Source organism: Podarcis tiliguerta (genome assembly GCF_965153285.1).
Source record: "Podarcis tiliguerta genome assembly, chromosome: Z".
NCBI classification, from domain to species: Eukaryota; Metazoa; Chordata; class Lepidosauria; order Squamata; family Lacertidae; genus Podarcis; species Podarcis tiliguerta.
In genome coordinates this window covers 14,332,087-14,350,506 of record NC_139553.1, presented here as the reverse complement: position 1 = coordinate 14,350,506, position 18,420 = coordinate 14,332,087, and the positions used below count along the sequence as shown (strand labels likewise).

At 45.0% G+C, this 18,420-nt stretch overlaps 1 protein-coding gene across 3 annotated transcripts in view; it reads right to left on the bottom strand.

Moving 5' to 3' along the window:
- The window catches only part of CCDC180 (coiled-coil domain containing 180), a 53,241-nt gene that overhangs the window by 11,972 nt on the left and 22,849 nt on the right, over positions 1-18,420 (bottom strand). For all 3 annotated transcript variants that reach the window (XR_014507178.1, XM_083423349.1, XM_083423350.1), the window contains exons 19-33: positions 18,049-18,266; positions 15,822-15,997; positions 14,601-14,781; positions 13,689-13,835; positions 12,883-13,027; positions 12,668-12,784; positions 11,610-11,708; positions 10,847-10,939; positions 10,150-10,343; positions 9,150-9,229; positions 6,917-7,052; positions 5,103-5,186; positions 3,547-3,619; positions 1,572-1,713; positions 1,137-1,297 (exon numbers count right to left, since the gene is read on the bottom strand). Coding sequence is in view for 2 of the 3 variants with exons in the window: in XM_083423349.1 (XP_083279475.1) it covers positions 1,137-1,297; positions 1,572-1,713; positions 3,547-3,619; positions 5,103-5,186; positions 6,917-7,052; positions 9,150-9,229; positions 10,150-10,343; positions 10,847-10,939; positions 11,610-11,708; positions 12,668-12,784; positions 12,883-13,027; positions 13,689-13,835; positions 14,601-14,781; positions 15,822-15,997; positions 18,049-18,266 (2,046 nt within the window). In the remaining variant the exon portion in view is untranslated. The remainder of the gene's footprint in view (positions 1-1,136; positions 1,298-1,571; positions 1,714-3,546; positions 3,620-5,102; positions 5,187-6,916; positions 7,053-9,149; positions 9,230-10,149; positions 10,344-10,846; positions 10,940-11,609; positions 11,709-12,667; positions 12,785-12,882; positions 13,028-13,688; positions 13,836-14,600; positions 14,782-15,821; positions 15,998-18,048; positions 18,267-18,420) is intronic.

Here is an 18,420-nt window from a genome sequence, read left to right as displayed (position 1 = left end):
AGATTGGTAGAAGGACATGTTGGAAGCAGAAGAGGTAACAGGGTTTAGTGAGCAGGAACAGTCTGTGGTAGAGAGCAGTCCAGGCTCAGAGGCAGCAGCAGAGGGGGAGGTGTCAAGAGGCAGAGTGGAGGCAGACTGCTGAAGATGCCAGGGAAGCTCTGTCTCCTACTGTGACCAGCTCCCCTCCCCACTGGTCTCCCAGAACGCACAGAGAAATGAAGATGGTGGAGTGGAGCAAAGAGACAAGACAAAGGAGCCCCAGGCTGCTGGGGAAGGAACCAGTGGAAGAGCCTTAGAGAGTGGCAGCAAGCACCTTCAGTCCTCACATCTGCCTCACTGGGGCAAGACCTACTGGGAAGAGTTGCTTTGATCACTAGGCCTGTGCTGCTTTGGTTTCTCTGAATAAAGAGTTAAATACATTGACACCTGGGTGTTTTTTTTATTGCTCACTTCCTCCTGTCTCTGGCTACTGAAGGGGCAGGGTTTATTGAGTATTTGGCTCATGTGCTTATTTCCTATCATTCCTATAACAACCTTCAAATCAGATTTGTGACTTTTGTTCTCTCAAAATTTCTGGATACTGTGTGGCCTACCTTTTGACCGATCTGAACAAATTATGAACAGAGACTGTGCCTAGATTTCTCTTGTTGGCTGCAAAAATGTGAAAGGAAATCTTTTCACAATTAAAGCCTATTCCATCTGGGTGCTGTTCTCATGTTACAGCAGTGGTTCCCAAAGTGGTACCGCCTCCCCCCAAGGGGGTGGGATTACCTAGGAGGGGCACTAAGAAGCAAGGGGGCAGCAGTACTGCCCACTTTGGGAACGACTAACATAAATATAATAGAATTGAACTAAAAATGTTACACGTCTTGGCAAAGGCAAAAGGGAGCGTGACAGTTTCACCTTGGTCCCAGAATCACCTCTCCCGTGATGTTGCTCACAGTTCCTCTCCTGCAGCAGCTTGCAAGGATGTGGGCCAGAGAAACCAGTGGTGCTAGTTTCTGTTCCCATTTTTGTTGGAATTCTCCTATGATGTGAGGTGCAAGGGCTGCTGAAGGTGTTTTCCTGCCTTAAGACTGAGGGGCAGGAGGAGGAAGGAAAAGGGTGGTGCCTTCCAGGATGCTCACACAACCTACTTTTGCAATGTCCCATTTCTGCATCTGTTCCTGTAGGTTGTGCCGTATCTGCTCCATGGAATCCATGAAGAGCTGCTCATGATCTTGGTGGAGTTTGTCAATAACCATCCGAACAATGTGAGGGAGCTGTTCCTCAAAGCTCTTCAGCTGATCCCGGAACTCTGTAAGGTTTGGGGGAAAGGGAAAAGAATGCAGCGTTATTTCTCTGCAAGCTAAGGAATTAAGCCCCTCATAAGGCAGTGGACTTTCCTTTGTTGGAGGTTATTAAACAGAGGTTGGATGGCCACCTGTCAGGAATTATTTAGCTGTGATTCCTTCATTGCAGGTGGTTGGACGAGGTGACCCTTGTGGGGGTGTGCACGTTCCTTTCAACTCTAGAATTCTATAGGACTTCCCCACTGGAGAAATGGGTAAAAGATGGCAGCCCAAACTTACCAGAAATGCAGGCTACACGATACTCGTCTACCTGCAGTAAATACATCAGTAGCTTTTGCCCCAAAACATCAACACACAAGTCATAGGTTTCTTGCAAATATTCTGGCCGAGTGATCTGATGCTTTTCCTTTTTGTAGAATTCCTTTGGAACATGGAACAGGATAGAAAAAAGAGCTGGATGAAGATTCTGAGCCCTGGGCAACAGAGATTAAAGCACAGCCTTGTTGGGTCTATATTGGCCAGTCAAGGGGGTTGATATTGTCTGCCCATCCTGTCCAACCCCAGGCTGATGGGACTGTGCTGGCATGAAACTAGGGATTTAAAAGGGTCTGGCTGTGGCAGAGAAGCTTCGGCGATACAGTGTGAAAAACTTAATCAGGAGCTAAGGGTATGATATATAAATGGCATGGGCATGTACAGAGTGCAACCCCTTGCCAATGAGGAACCTCAGCACTTAATTCATTTTTTACGTTTTACGATTCCTAGTAATGGTGATTGATGATGAGTAAATCTTGATATGCTGTTATTTCATGCCTCTTAGTTAAATAAGAATTTGGGTTGAGGCTGACAACACCTTTATGAGCACATAAAGCTCATAAAACTTTAGGGATTGGTGAACTAAGAAATTTGGCAGCCCTGATCTGGACTAGCATCCAAAATTACACCCTTAGCAGCGAAAGGCAGCTCACAACCACTGTCTTTGCTGCTGACAGTGGATGTCGAGTCATTATGATGCACTGTGAAAAGGGAAAGTGGCTTTTGCCACAAGAATATGGGGATTGCCTTGGGGGCTACCAGGTGCTTGTGGTGGTGTCTATGGCCACTTCTCTCACCACAATCATCCATGTCTGTGTCCTGGAATGACTCAACATCCAGGGCATTTCTTGAGAAAAAACTGGCAGCAATGAACTGCTTACTGCCCAAGGAAGCCTCTTGGGAGCCACAAGGGACCCATAAACATATTTGTGGGACTGGGGAGCAGGGTTTGGGGACTTTGCAAAAGGTCCCTTCAACCCTAGAAAGGGCCCTGGCTGACAAACCTGATTTTTCCTGCATTTTATTTTTTAAGGTCTATTTCAACACAGTTCAAACCCTGCAAAGGCTTAGGTTGGGAACCTCCTTCCTGACAAACCCAGCCTCTATGCACTCTCAAACATTGAGGAAGCCATCAGATGGAAAGGAAATAGGAGCCAGGGACCCTCTGTTGTGCTTGAGAGACACCCCCTCTCCAGCTAACAACTGCAGGCACTGGGGCCACCAGAAGGAAAGGAAGTAGCAGTCCTTCTGTTTGTGTTTAGATTCAGGCCCAATAGTTGTTGAATTACTACCTGCTGGATTCTGGAACTATGACATAGTGCCTGAGTTTGCTTTGCTCCTCCTCCACCCCCCTTCCTTTTTTTATTGCTGTACTATTGTATTACTGGTCATTGTAAGCTGGCCTGGGGTCTTTTTTTTTTCAGCAGAAGAGCAGGGTGAATATGTTTTAAATAAGTACAGGTGTCTCTCAGCTTACGCTGGGGTTACATTCTGGGGACAGCACATAATGTCAAAATCACATATAGTCAAAACACATTGGGTTCAATGGCAGGTGGGATCGCCAAATTCTTTGTTTCCTGGATGCCTGCCTACTTTCAATTTTAAAAGTAAAAAAATAAAAGGTCAAGCACGTAAAACTGAATGTGCACAAGTTAAACGTGTGTAAGTTGTGAGTTACCTGCAATATTGATTCCCTTGCCCTACTAGCCCAGAAAGATTTGTCTCTTGGCCCCGCTCACAACTCTGCATCATTTGTCAACAATGGTGGAGGCAGAACGTGATGGCACCAGGATGCAAAAGAAGTGTTGCTATATATTATTGCTAGAAAGGGGGAGGATTCTCCAAACCGCTGGTTCTGCTCTGAAGCTGCATTACCAGGATCATTAAAAAGGAAAAAAGGAAATAAATCCAGAACTAGACATAGCAGAAGTATCCTTACCTCTGCAGAATTCATAATAATATCAAAGTTGTCCCACAGGATGCTGAAGATAATTCCTTTCAAATGTTCAGAACTAAAGGGAAAAAAGGGTTTAAGGGAGGTGCCTAGGAGTAGATTTAATAATATTTACAGTACAGTGGTGCCTCGCAAGACGAAACGAATCTGTTCCGTGAGTCTCTTCGTCTAGCGTTTTTTTTGTCTTGCGAAGCAAGCCCATTGGCGGATTAGCGGATTAGCGCTATTAGCGGCTATTAAAGGCTTAAGGGATTAGCGGATTAGCTGCTAAAAGGCCATTAGCAGCTTAGTGCCTTAGAAAAAGGGGGTGGGGAGCGGGAAAAAAACCCCAGGAATCGCAAGACATTTTCGTCTTGCGAAGCAAGCCCATAGAGAAATTCGTCCTGCGAAGCACCTCCAAAACGGAAAACCCTTTCGTCTAGCGGGTTTTCCGTCTTGCGAGGCATTCGTCTTGCGGGGCACCACTGTACAACTATTATCGGTACATTGCATGTGGCTCAGTCAATTCCATTTGGACAGAATCATTTCCAGTGTTCTGCTCTGAGATGTGGCCTTAGTAAGGCAAGACCTCATCTGCACCCTGGACATCTCATGCAGGGCTCAGGCTGGTAACTCCATAAAAGAAGAGCTCAGATGTTGTTTCAGCTCCCATCTTCCTCAGATTGAGCCTTAAATAGGAACTGGAGCTGTCACAGCTGGTAGCGCTGGCTTTGGTGGGAGGAGCCTCTTCATTTAAAGGGGCCCAGCCAGCTTTAGTAGTCATCAGCTCTGACAATGCAGGGGAGACTGTGGTTTCACTAGGGCTTCTGAGATGGATTCAGAGGAGGGCAATGCAGAGAGATACCCGCAAAATGGGCTGCTCTTGTGTCAGTGCTTTGGTTCAGTATATACCTCTTGGGCTGGCACTGAGTGAAATTCAGCCTCCTAGTCTGAATCTATTGCTTCATTCCTTGAAGAAGGGAAGCCTACCCCTGAGGTCAGGACACTCTCCTTTGCCAACTCAGAGAAGGAGGAGAAAAAGGAAAGCCGTGCTATTCCATTGGCAGTCCTAAGAGACCCATAACCCTCTGGGTCTTCCTCAACTTACCCACCAGGAAACCTGAATCTGTTACCATCCCATCTGGCTATTATAACTGCTGTAACTTTACTAACCGGTGTCTGAGTTCCTTTGCTTTCCTTTCTCCCTCCTTTTGCCCTTTTCCTTTAATGTGATTTCTTTCAATGTGTAAATATGGAGGCAGGGACTGCTTTACTTTAGTAACCTTGTACAGTGGTACCTCGGGTTACAGATGCTTCAGAAATAGTACTTCAGGTTAAGAACTTTGCTTCAGGATGAGAACACAAATTGTGCGGTGGCAGCGCAGTGGCAGTGGGAGGCCCCATTAGCTAAAGTGGTACCTCAGGTTAAGAACAGTTTCAGGTTAAGAATAAATTAAGTTCTTAACCCGAGGTACCGCTGTAAGTCACCCGAAGGAGCCTCTTCAGCTGAAGAACAGACTAACAAAGCTTATCAAAGCATAAATCTTAACCATGGGGCTTACTCATTGTCTTTCGGCTTGTCTCCAAAGATCTGTATCTTCCTCTCAGTCCGAGTGGTTTTTGTATATCTCTGTATGGAGCTGACACTGTTCTCAAAAAGAAAGGATTTAGAGCAGGGTGGTGGTGGTTGCTTCTCTGTTTCTCCCAGAAGTTGGTTATTCACCCCACCCCAATATCACAGACATATAATCACTGATAATTAAAATAAATATTGGCAAGCCACCATGAAGTCCTAGCTGGAGCCATGTGAACACAAACAGAGCTCTTACTGGATGAGAGACAAGTCCATCGGGGCTAGCCTTTCCTAAGCTCCATATGCTTTGGAATTCAGCTCCCAATCCACTCTAGTCATTTCATTTGCAGCCTTGACTGACAACTCTTTTCAGCCACAGGTAAAAACTTGGGGTGGTATCCAGTGCTAGCCCTGTTGTATCAGGCCCATCTAACCCAGCATCCTGTTCTCACAGTGGCCAACCAGATGCCTGTGGGAAACTGGTATTCAGAAGCACTGTTGCCTCTAACCGTGAAGGCGGGGCATAGCCATCATGGCCAATAGCCATTGATAGTCTTATCCTCTATGAATCTATTTAATCCTTTTTTCGAAGCCATTTAAGGTGGTGGCCACCACTGCCACTACTGGGAGTGAGTTCCATAGTTATAACTATGCCCTGCTATGTCCTGAATCTGCTGGCACTCAGCTTTGTTGGATGTCCATGAGTTCTGGTGTTATGAAAGAGAGACAATATTTCTTTCTCTATCTACTTTTCTCATGCCATGGAGTAGATCCATTCAAGTCTAATTTAGGTTCATTAATTTCAATGGGTCTATTCTAAGAGTTGCATAAAACTGCTTACCTCCCCCCCCCCCCGCTCCTCATGTCATTTGCATATCACAAAAATAGCATAATAAATTTGCAGCAATATCTACAACATATAATTCATCATTAGTGGTTAATGTATAAGTTTGTGGTTTGTGAATTGGTTTAAGCAAAAACAAAGGAGAAACAGGACAGAACAGAATTAAGAAATAACATTCAACATTGTATAGCCAGGAGCTGTCGTGGTTGTGCTTAGATTAAGTATGAGTAATAGTCATTTTTCCTCTTATGTTACCAGTAAAACTATATAAAGTGCTGGTCTATTGATGAACATGGGAGATGGGTTCAAAGTAAATATAATAATTTAATCTGGGTCTTTTGCAGGACTTTTGCCACTTTGGTATCTCGTTAAGTGGGATCCAAGTGGGTTAGTGATTGGAATAGAAACAACAATTTTTGGTAGAATCATCATTTTTACCATTGCTAATTTGTCCAGGAGGGTAAAATGGGTTTTGCTCTTTTTTTCTTTTTTTTTTGTGAAATTCTGAAGAACTGTCTGCCATACAAGAGGATATTTTGTCAATACAGTCTGTTAAGGTTTCTTGTTATAATTATTCCTAAATAGCTAAGCTTTGTGTGGCAGAGTCTAATGCCTGTGAGTTCTGTGAAAGCTTTTTGGATGTTGGGTGGTACATTGAAGCATAAAGCTTCAGATTTTGAAATTTTAACCTGACTGTGTTGCCAAGTAGTGAAGCGCTCAAAGTACTGCTGCTCCCATGTTCAACAGGTCAGGTGTCATTATCACTAAATTGTCAGTGAATAATCCTATTTGAGGCTGATTTATTTGGGTGTGTTAAAAAGCAACACTGAAGTGTCTGTGAGCTCTTCTTGAAAAATGTCCTTTCCAAGTGTGTGTCAGTGGGGATGGGGTACGGTTGTAAGGGGAGGGGGAGATGCCAATGAAACAGAAGGAGGGGGCAATTTTCTTGTTTTCCTCACCTTCCTGACATCCGCTTGCCAATGGAACTAGATTTCCGTGCAGACGTGAGAGATAAGTTGGTTTGAGGAACCTGGGTGCTTTCACGATGGGAGACTCCACCCGAGAATGCTGGAGAAAATGGTTTTGGCATAAGCTCTAAAAAAAGATGGAAGAGGGCATTAAGTGGCAGGTGGGGACAGCTCAGAATGTCGATGGCTTCCAATGCTTGCTGGGGCCCCAAACATCAGGAAAGAGAGAGCTCCACCTTTCATATCAGGCCCACTACTCTCACTTTGCGCTGATAATTTAGAGGCAATGTTTCCATGCAACGTCATTTCTGAATTGAACGGGAGCATCAGGGTGGCTCAACAGAGATTGTCTTAGCCAAGATCCTCACCAAACCCTCAAGCCAGCCCCATTTGTTGGGATCACACCTCCTATGGTTGTCTCCAGCTAAGCTTTAGTCAGAGCAGACCTATAGAAGTCAAGAAACCAAGTTCATGTTCATTTCAATGGGTTTACTCTGAATACAGCCCCTAAAATGCACTCTCTTCTCTTGGAGAGACGCTGCCTTCTACTGAGTCAGACCCCTGGACTATCTAGCTCAGTACTGTCTACACTGGCAGAAGCTCTCAAGATTTTCAGGCAGGGGACATTCCCAGCCCAACTTGGAGGTGCTGGGGATTGAACATGGAAGCTTCTGCATGCAAAGCAGATGCTCTACCACTGAGCCACATCTCTTTCTTGTTGTGCTTGGGCTACAGACTGTTACAGTCTATGTTGGCAGAACCTTGAGATTGTCAGAATGCTTATAATTTGTTTTTGTGAACCTAAGTTTGTTTCTAGACCTCATCGTTGCAGAGAAAGGCTTGAAAGTGAGCAGGGCATCATGGGAATAAAGGAAGCTGCTTTATACATCCAGAAACCTGGTCCATCTAGCTCAGTACTCTCTGCACTGACTGCCAGCAGCTCTCTAGAGTTTCAGACAGGGTATCTTTCCCAGCCCTACCTGGAGATGTCATTGCGGATTGAACCTGGGACAATAAATTAATAAGAAGCTTACACAAAGGAGGCAAAATACTATTACAATTGCAAAGTGTACATTTCAGCGAGGCTTTCAAAGAACCGTGTACCCCAAAAGTAATTATTGTTATACTGAAGAATGCTCTAAGCAGCTGACAAAAAGACAGGTTTCTGGATATGGTCCTGTTTCAAAGATCTTCCTCTGTTTCAAGGCTCTGACTGTAGTTTTCACAACTGGGAGGACTTCAAAAAAGTTACTCAATTCCAAGAGGGGGAAAACCACTGCAATGGTTCAGAATGATAGGCAGGTAGAAATGAATACTTTGTTTGATATTTTGTCTACATTATTGTAAACTTCATTATTAATATATTGTGTTTACAGTCCTGTTGCCTTGCAGCACTATTTCTGAGGTGGTTATGTGTGAAATGGGGCAAAGTCTCCAGCAGATGATGCGAAACCCAATGCTAAACCCAATGCTAGCCAATGCAAGCGTCGCCAACACCATGCACTCTGCCCAAGGACCTGTTCTGGTGCCTGAAAAAGGTCTCAGCAAATATCCATCCCCATATCACCAAAGTGTGAGTGTGACTGCTTGCTCTTCCTACTTGGTTCCCATTTGCACAGACTCCACCTCTCCCTTGAGCATCTGCATGGTGGATATTTTGTGACCAGCAGCCACAGCGCTCTGTCAGAACTCCAATTGTGACCAGCGGGCCCAAAAAGTTTTGGCAACCCTGGGGTGGATAGCCATACTGACTGATAGGTAGTCTACATGTGAAGGTATGTAAAAACAGTGTGCGAAATAATATAGTTAGGAGAATCTGCTTCTGCAGACTGTACTGTATTAAGAATATGTTGAGAATGGTTTGTTTTTTGTGGGGTGGAGAATGTTTGTGCTGGAAAAATTCAGGCTTGGACCAGTTTGACAGAAAGCAGACAGTGAATTCTTCTTGCTGAATCAAGCACACTTTTCCTCAGAGAACGCATCTTGATTTCAAGGTGTGTGAGTAAGGCTAAGGCAAGGGAATGCTTCTATATAAGCCTGGGTAATTTATAGGCCTGTGAACTCTGCTTTTGCAGGTTCCCAGTGGCTGCTGTTGTTCTGATCTAGTAAAGCTGTCTTAAGCATTGCAACTGGTATGGTTAATTGAAGGAAATCTGTTACAACCCCCTGAGCTAAGCTGTGTGGCTGCAACGATTGCCTGCATGGAAGGTCTCCTTGTGCTCACCTGGTGCTGTTTCTGTTGCAGCGGACTGCAATCGCTCTTTCTCCTGCTGCGCATCTGTCAGTCTTCTGCTGCGATGGGATCTGAAACAAGCTCAACACAGGTTAAGACTCAGATCCTGGGAATTTGTAGGGGATGTCTTTTGACCCATAAAGCTTTCTTTCATTTTTTGATATTATTTACAAAAACAGAGGTCCTTCAAATCTTACATTCCCTTACTTGCATTCCGCTATTTGACAAAGCAATTCCATCTTTCAGTGAAGTCAACACTCCATGACCTCCCTTCCCTCCTGTGGACTAGAGCTCAGTTAACTTGTCTCAGCCAATTCCATGCACTTTATTTAAGCACTCTTTCTCTGTTGGAGTTTCGTGACACTTTCATTTTCTTGCCCCCATCGTCTTAGCAGTAACCTTTCCCATTGGGTAGCCAACATGAAGTCCTCTTTATGTTGTTGGGATTACAACTAACATCCATCCCTGACCATTAGCCACACTGGCTGGGGCTGATGGGAGTCCAACAACATCTGGAAGGCACCACATTGGCTACTCCTTGCCTCCATTAGGGTGAGTGGAGCACCACCCTACCAACTGCAGTCTGCTCTCAGTCAGTCTCCACCTGCCTGTCTTCTTACAACCAGCTCAGGGAAACTGGTCACTGGCTGTCAGCTTCCTCCTCCCTAGTCAGTTTTGCTCTCTTAGAAGGGAGGAGGATGGGGATAAAACAAGAATTAACCAGCTGCCTGTGACTGGCTCTGGTTCTGCCTGCCTCTGGCTTTGGTGCCACCTCCTTTTGGGAGTCCCTTCCTTCTGCCCTCCCAGTCCCAACAGTCAACAGCCACCACTGCTAGGTACCACTCTCTGCAGTGAGTTTAAAAACCAATTGGAGGCATTTGTTCATGAGCATCTCCCTCCTTGCTGATGGGGTTAGGGTTTACTGTGTTCTCAGTCTCCACCACTTTTGCAAGAACCAGGACCATCCCGCCCCTTCCCCTTCAATACCTACCCAATGAGGTGCTTGATCACACTAATCGCTGCATCGTCAAAGGCCGGCTTCCCCATCCGGCTTGGGTTCAACAGTGATGTGCATTCAACACCCATCACAAATGTCTTGCTTTCCTGCAGCATGCTGTCTGATTGGATGGAGGTTGCCACGGAGGTAGGGATTGTGGGGTCTTGTACATAAGAGAACACAGGGTCCTGCGTCGGAAAGGAGCAAAACAGATGAAGCATCCTATTGGACCAGACCAAAGGTCAATTTCCCCAGCTTCCTGTTTCCAACTGTGGCTAGCCAAATGCCTTGGGGAAGCCACAAGAACAACATAGCGATCTGCCTTATACTAAGTCGGATGATTTATCCTTTTAGTTCAGCACTGCTTACACTGACTGGCAGTAGCTCTCCAGGGTTTCAGGCAGGGAGTCTTTTCCATGCTTACCTGGAGATCCTGGGAACTGAACCTGGGGCCTTCTCCATGTGAAGCAGATGCTCTACTATTGAGCTACAGCCCTTCCCCAAAGGGGGAGCTTTAACCTTTACAGATCTGCAAATTTTCCCATCAACACCATGTGTCATTTTGCCCACTGATTGCCAGGGAACTGTCTTTTTGCTTATGTTATTCTTGTTTAGCAGTGCATTGTACACAAATGGCACTAGGGAGACAAATAATAATCATTACAATCGTTCACCATGTGGATCTATTTACCAGTTCGAGGAGGCAATTGAGATACTTGCTTCTCTTTTTCAGTTCTTCCATCACAAACGTGGCAAACTCATAGAGTGCTTCTGAAGTTACAGACTGAGAGAAATAAACAAACCAGGCACTAAATATGATTTTGTTCAACACACACACACACACACACACACACACATATATATATATATACAGTGGCACCTCGGGTTACATATGCTTCAGGTTACATAAGCTTCAGGTTGCAGACTCTCCTAACCCAGAAATAGTACCTCAGGTTAAGAACTTTGCTTCAGGATGAGAACAGAAATCGTGCGGTGTGGCAGCAGCGGGAGGCCCCATTATCTAAAGTGGTGCTTCAGGTTAAGAACAATTTCAGGTTAAGAACGGACCTCTGGAACGAATTAAGTATGTAACCAGAGGTACCACTGTATTAACATTGCTATTTTTCTAGAAAAAGAGGTGCTGGAACTCACCATGAACACCTCCCTCGTTCTCTTAGAATAGCAGTGGCGCACACCTGAGAGGTGCCGGAACTGAGTTCTGGTAAGTTCCAGCTGAGAGAATTCCATAGTTTATGTGCTGCATGAAGTCATTTCTTGTTGTTTGTCCTGAATCTTCCAATGCCCAGCTTCATTTAATGAATGATCCTCTTACTGAGGAATCCCTGACAAGCTTCCAGGTCTGCATTCCAGACTTGGAAAACCCACTGGATATGACTTGAACCCCTTGCAGCACAAAGACAAATAATTTTTAATTGCATGCTGTTGGAACTTACTTCCTTATCTGCAGTGGGATGGGCACAAGCATCAATCCTTCTGGTGAGTTTCTCCATGTAAGAGTTTAACGTCTGGGTCTGCCAATTGGATTTTGCCACCTAAGAAGGAAAAGGGGGAACTTGAAGTCAAAAGCTTAACTGAGATTCGCAGTAGGTAAGTGGAGAAAGGTTTTCCTGGCTGACACTGATACAAGGGGATATGGGACTTCCAGTGGCAGAACTACAATTGGGCAAATGCATTTCCCCAGATGTGTGTTTACCAGTTAAGGAGAAAGGCAAGGGTGGGGCAATCTGCAGAGGATAGTTTTGTGAGAATCCATCCCCCAGTGGTCTGAGAGCTTTATACTGGTGATCTGCAGTGCATCTCTGGCTATGAATGATATGTTGTTTCAGAATCCTTCTTGTCTTTTTTGCCATCTTCTACTCAGCATTTGCCGCAGAGACCCAATGGGGTGTAGTGGTTAGAGTGTCAGACTAGGGCCTGGGAGATTGGGGTTCAAATGCCCCAACCGTCATGAAGCTCACTTTTGGGGCCAGTTGCTGCCTCTCAGCCTAACCTACCTCACAAGGTTGTTGTGAGCATTACATGAGGACTAGTACCAGTAAGAACCAGGTTCAGACTCCCACTCAGCCATGAAGCTCAGTGATCACTGTCTCTCAGCCTATAACCTACCTCACAGGCATGTTCTGGGGGTTAAATGAGTGTGGGAAGAACTGCAAATGCCACCTTGAACTCCTTGGAGAAAAAGGTGGGATATAAATGCAACGTAATAGACAAAATAATAAATAAAAAAGGCGGGTCTCACTGGCGTTCCCACCAGGACTCATTCAGTTCTGGGAGTCCTTCCTGTGCTTTATCCCTTTTGCTGTTTGTGTGCAAGTGCTAACGGGGAGGATAAGATGAGTAAGGGCTTGTCAAGCATCCAAGGAAGTAATCTGGAGCCCTTCAAAGCTTTAGGTAAAAAGTCATTGAGCTGGGGGTAAATGAGAAAGCTCCATGCCTGCCTCTCCCCACTCAGGCAATAAAGTAAAATAAAATACTCTTCATTTATCTGCACCTCTGTCTTGATTTTCACTTGAGTGTTCGTCAAGAACCGCTGGATTTTCTCTATGAAGAGCCGGTCGAGTGCCAGAAAACGAAACTTGCTTTCATATCTGTTGATGACCTCTGTAGCCTTGGGAGGCAGAGGGGGGAAATAAGAGTTTTTATTCTTCTCGCTGTTCTTGATGCAACCTCTATCTTGCTAGAACAGGGAGCCCGGCATCTCCTCACCTGCTCCAGGTAAGAAGACTCCATCTTCTCCAGGTCAATCATGATCAAGCCCTCGACAAACTCAATGCGCCCACTCTCCTTGTGCAGGCGCTTGATGAAGCCATCTAGTTCCTCAGGAGAAAAATTCCCGCCATCAGCAAATAATCTGGGAAAAACAATGAAAAATACCGGTTAAGGATGCTATGACTCTGGATGGCCTGAGGTTGGAAAAGGCCCTGTTTATGATTCCACCTGTATAGGAGGATCTTATAAAGACTTAGTGGAAGCTGCCTCTTTAGGGGAAGGACACTACCTTGCCTACCCCAGTCTGCCTTCAGCCAGCCCCCCCCCGCCTGCTTTCTCACTTACAAGGGGTTGTGGCACCAGCTGCCAGCTTCCTCCTCCTTCTCCTCCTCAAGTCTCACTATTGTCCCTTGTAGAACTCAGCAGGGGAAGGAGGAGGGGGACAGGAACGTGGCTTAATTTCTACACTTGTGCAAAGCTAAGATAGGGAATTTATAGGCCTGGGGAGTCCACTTTTGTGGGTTTCCCAGTGGTGGCTACCATGACTAAGTAAAGTTGCCTTAAACACCACAGTGGTGTTGATATCGGAGTGGCGCATCAGTGCCAAAATCTTGCAAGATTTCTTGAACTATGAGAGATCTTGTGAGATTTCTGTGAGATCTCATGAAATAAGCACCAGTGCTGGTACCCATCCTCCGCTGGCAGTGGAAGTGGTGGGGCACCCACAGGGGCACTGCCTGGGGGCTTCACCCCACCTCATGGAATCCATTACACCAGCCACTGCTGAACAGATCTTGGCATACCTGCACGCTTTAAGGAAGTCAGTGTTTGCGTCTCGCAGCTTCCCTAGTGCTTCTTCCAAGTACTGCCTGTAGCTCCGAAGGGAGAGCTGCATCACCTCCACGTGGTCAGTCAGCTCAGTGCGCATATTGTTGCTGAGACTCAACAGCCTGAGAAAGGAGATGGTGATATACCAACAAAGCTTTTTAAATTTATATTAAACAGCTTGACTGTAAGAAACAAATAAATCCTCAAAGTGGGTTACAAAAATGATAAAACAATAACATTGTAAATAAGAAGATTAATAACAATTTAAGACTTTCAAAAAGTTACAATAACGACTGACTGAAAACTGATGTAAAACCTGCATCAACTTTCTCAGCATCTGGACAGGGTTGCCTAAACAAAAGTGTTACAGCAGGTGCTGAAAAGAATAGAGTGAAGGTGCCTTTCCTGATGTCAACACGCAGGGAGTTCCAAAGTGTAGGGGCCACCACACTAAAAGATCGAGTTCTTACAAATACAGAACAGGTATTATATGGCATCAGGGACACTGTCAGTTCCACAGATTAAAGTGATTGAGTGGGTGTATGTGCTGCAACATTCAGCACTAACTGCAGCCTCCTGATCAAACCCAAGGGAAGCCCCACACAGAGTGCATGGCAGCAACCCAGTCTTGGAGTAACCAACACATAAACAACTGTGGCAAGGCTTCCCTGGTCCAGGAAAGGCCATAGCTGTTGAACTAGTCACAGTTGGTAAAAAGCACTTCTAGCCACTGATCCTCCAGTGACAGACCTGGATCCAGAAGTACCACCAAAATCAAAAGCACTCAGGAAACCTGATGTTGTGATAAGGTAGCCCCTGCTCAACCAACTCCCTGGGACTGAAGACGCATGGGGGAAAGCTGTGCGACCGCCTCCCCCCCAACTGACTTTTCTGCCCTGGTCTCCATCAGGAAGATGTTCTCCATGTCTTGGATCTTCCGCCGGAAAGTCTTGCTGACACGGTTCTGGTCTTCTCGGAGCTTGGAGAAGGCGGCTTTTTCTTTATTCAAGGCCTCCACCACACCACTGCAGTGTCGCACTAAGCGGTCGTTGTGAAATCGCAGCTCCGCTGAGAGAGAGGGAAAGGAAAGGCGTGTGGGGTGGGGTGGGAGAATGCTTTAGGTTCAAGCTGGTGTGAGTTGAAAGTAAGATAAATCTGGAAAGCCTTGCAATCCATATTTCCCCAAATGCCATGGGGTGCCACTGCTCATACATATTTATTTGTGTGTGTGTGTTCAGACACCGCTGAACAAATTCCCAAAAACCCATCCTTGCCTTCGCTTTTTATACATTCAGCCTCCACAAACTTGTCAACGTTTTGAATTCGATCCTCTGCCTACCGGTTGAGGCCAGGGTGACATTGGTCAATGGAGGGCAGGGGGACTTCCAATGGGCTTTAACCTAACAGCTGGGCACAACCATATATAGCAAATCAGCCTATATTATTTGTGGAGACTCAGTATTCCCCTCCTAGAACTAGTGTTTATTTATTGCATTTCTATCCCATCTTCTTCTCCAAAGAGCTTGAGTGGGTTTCCATGGTTCTCCTCCTCTCCAGTTCATCCTAAGAATAACCCTGTGAGGTAGATTAGGCTGAGAAGCAGTGATTGGCCCAAGGGCGATCTACATGACTGAGGGGAATCTAAGCCATGGTCTCCTGGGTCCTAGTCCTCTGTCAGCATATTTTTACATGAGTAGAATGAATCCTTTTATTTAAAATGCATCTCTGGATTATTTGTGGGGCCTGCCTGGTGTTTTTACATGAGTAGAATGTGTGCTTTTATTTAAAATGTATCTCTGGGTTATTTGTGGGGCATAGGAATTCGTTCATATATTTTTTCCAAAATATAGTCTGGCCCACCACATGGTTTGAGGGACGATGGACCAGCCCACGGCTGAAAAAGGTCAGTGACCCCGGTCTGGGGAGTCCCCTCTTGCGACTTTCAGCACCCTTAGCAGCCCCCAGAATTCTTCTGGGGAAGCCAAGACTGTGGTATTGTAGTGCTTCAAATGTATGGTGTGGATGTGGCCTTAGTGTTAGTGGGGAGTAGGTGGGCTAGCTGAAAGAATTGTGTCACATTGGTAACAAGTAGAAGTGAAAACTAGTACCCATTCTGACATCGTAGATATCCTTCTCGATGCGCTCCCGCCGTGGCTCATGAAGGTGAGCGCGCAGCTGCAGTTCAGCGCTGATCTCTTCTTTCTTGGAGTCCACAATGACCCAGGCCTTGGACAACGTCTCAGAATACCAGTTCTCCAGGTGTTCAAAAAACTCCAGCCGGATTCTGTGATGGGGAAAGAGAAGGAAGGGAAAAGATGGGGCATCCTTCTGCTTGCAGGAACAAACATCTCTCTCATAAGTTCGCATCTCTACTTCATCCGTGTTCACTGTGTTGCATCACGCGATGTGGGTGAAGCCCAGAACTTCACAGGCTTCTGGAAACTCTGGCTATGCTTTGCTCCAGAATTTAAAAAGTAGGAGACATGCTTTGCTCCGGGTTTATGGGAAGAACTGTCCATCCTCAGAGGAGCTAAGCACCCTCCCTCCACATTTTTTTGTATGAGCTTCTGTGCTAAGCATTTCTTTTGCTCAGAAGTGGTGAGTCAGAGATGTGATGGGAAGCTTTCTTTGTGGGTGGGCCATTTGTTACATATGTGAAAGGCCAATCATGGGGGTGGCAAATCCCAATGAAATATGGCTTGTATTTCGTATTTGTAACCTTTGGTTTGTACTCTTTCTGTATCAGGTCAGTTTATTTTTGTAACATCTAATTCAATGTGTAGTCTTGAGAATGTATTTTATATAGTAATGGATTTATGGGGGGGGGAATACTTTAAAAATTTTATTTCTTATTTCTTACTGGATTCTTATTTTAACTTCATAATAAAGTCTTGAATTTTTTTTTTTTTTTGGGGGGGGGAGAACAGCAACAATCCTTCCAAGACCACCATTAAAGGAGGTTGCAGGTTCAGAGGAATGAATACATTCAAATTTCTATCATTCATTTCTCCCAATTATACTAAAGATCCTTAGGATCAGATGCAATGGAATGTCCAGAGGGTAGTCCATAGCCAGAAGCTCATCTTGTTTTGATTTTTATGCTGAAATATGCCTTGAACAATCTTCTTCTTGTTCTTGTTCTTCTTGAAAAAGGCATTTACCTGGAAGGCTATGTGCCTCTGTATTCATACCGCAAGATTGCTTAGATCATCTAGAGAAATTCTACCTGTGACATGGCACCCTGCAAAATATTGTAGGGTGATGACTCAGAAAATTAACTTTTTCTGCTGTTGTTGCTATATGGGGAAAGGCTCTTCCCTCTGTCACACATGAAGCAGCAGCCATCAGTCACTTCAGATATCTTACAAAGACTTGTGTCTTTATCCAGGCATTCTCCCTGGCCTATAAATCAGACCCGGATTTATGTGTTTGAAATCTACGGGATGTCTGTTTTCTGCACTTTCGTCCACACCAGTTTCTATATTGCTGTTTTTCAGGCTTTGGGCTGCATTTTTGTTTTTACTAACGTATTGTTTGTTTTTAAAATGTACTTATGGCCCGGCTTCCCCGAACTGAGACTCAAGGCTGCTCACAAAAGCTAAAAAAGACACAGATAAAACACACAGGAAGCTAAAGATGATAGTCAAAAAAGTAATTAAACTATAACAGAATTAAAAATTATAACAGATGCAAAAAATATATATTAAAATGCAGGTAGTAAAAGCACTGTTGTGCTATTTAAAAGCCCTTTCCTTAAAAGCAGTAGGCTTCCAAAAGTCTGCTGGAACAAAACAGTCTTCACCCGTTGGCGGTAGGACAACAATGAGGGAGCCAGTTTGGCCTCCCTAAGGAGGTAGTTTTGAAGTCTGGGAGCCGAATTTTCAAAGACCATGTACCACTCAATAGATTTTTTTTAGCGGCATGTAAATGTTTTTAATTAAAACATAAATAAATGCCATTAAACTACAGGTTGACTACATCTCACACAGGCTTCACCTACACAAATACAACTTTATGTACTCAACAAAAAAAATTAAATAAATAAAAAGTGGATAAGGCAGCCTTGTTTGCCGGGGGTCTTTCCCTTCATAGAAAGAGTTTCAAGCCCTCTGCATTGCTTACTAGGCTCTGGGAGGACCATGCAAGGGCTCTAGAAGCCCCTGCAAGATCCTGCAGGGCAGTCTGAGATCTTAGATGGCCCCAACCTCATTTCAGGGATCGGGGCGGTTTTGGCTTTGGGTAATTTTGCTTTTATGCACAAACCACTGGAACATAACCCACACAAAAGATGGGATCGAGCTCTAAACTAAGAGAAGAGATTGAAGTCATACTCACTGCCTTCTCACATCCGTAAAGAAACTCTCAGAGAGGTACACTTGCTCTAGGTAGGAGGGCAGCAAATTCGCCTTCAGTTTCCCCACATAATATTTCTCAGATTTCTTGATTTTAAGCTTTGGTGAGTTCAGAACTGCCTTGTAAGTGTTTCCACTGGATGTAGTGAAGAACTCAGTGGTCATTTCCATCAGGCCTGACTGTGTCCTAGAGAGCCTCACCTGCGGATGAGGCAAAGGGAGAAACCATGACATTGGTTCCCAATTAAAAGCAACATTTAAGCCAGTGGATGGCATAAGGTAAGAATTGTTTGCAGGGAGGTTAGAGGATGTTCCAGCAAATGAAGGTTTCATCCCACATCTTTCCAGTGCAATT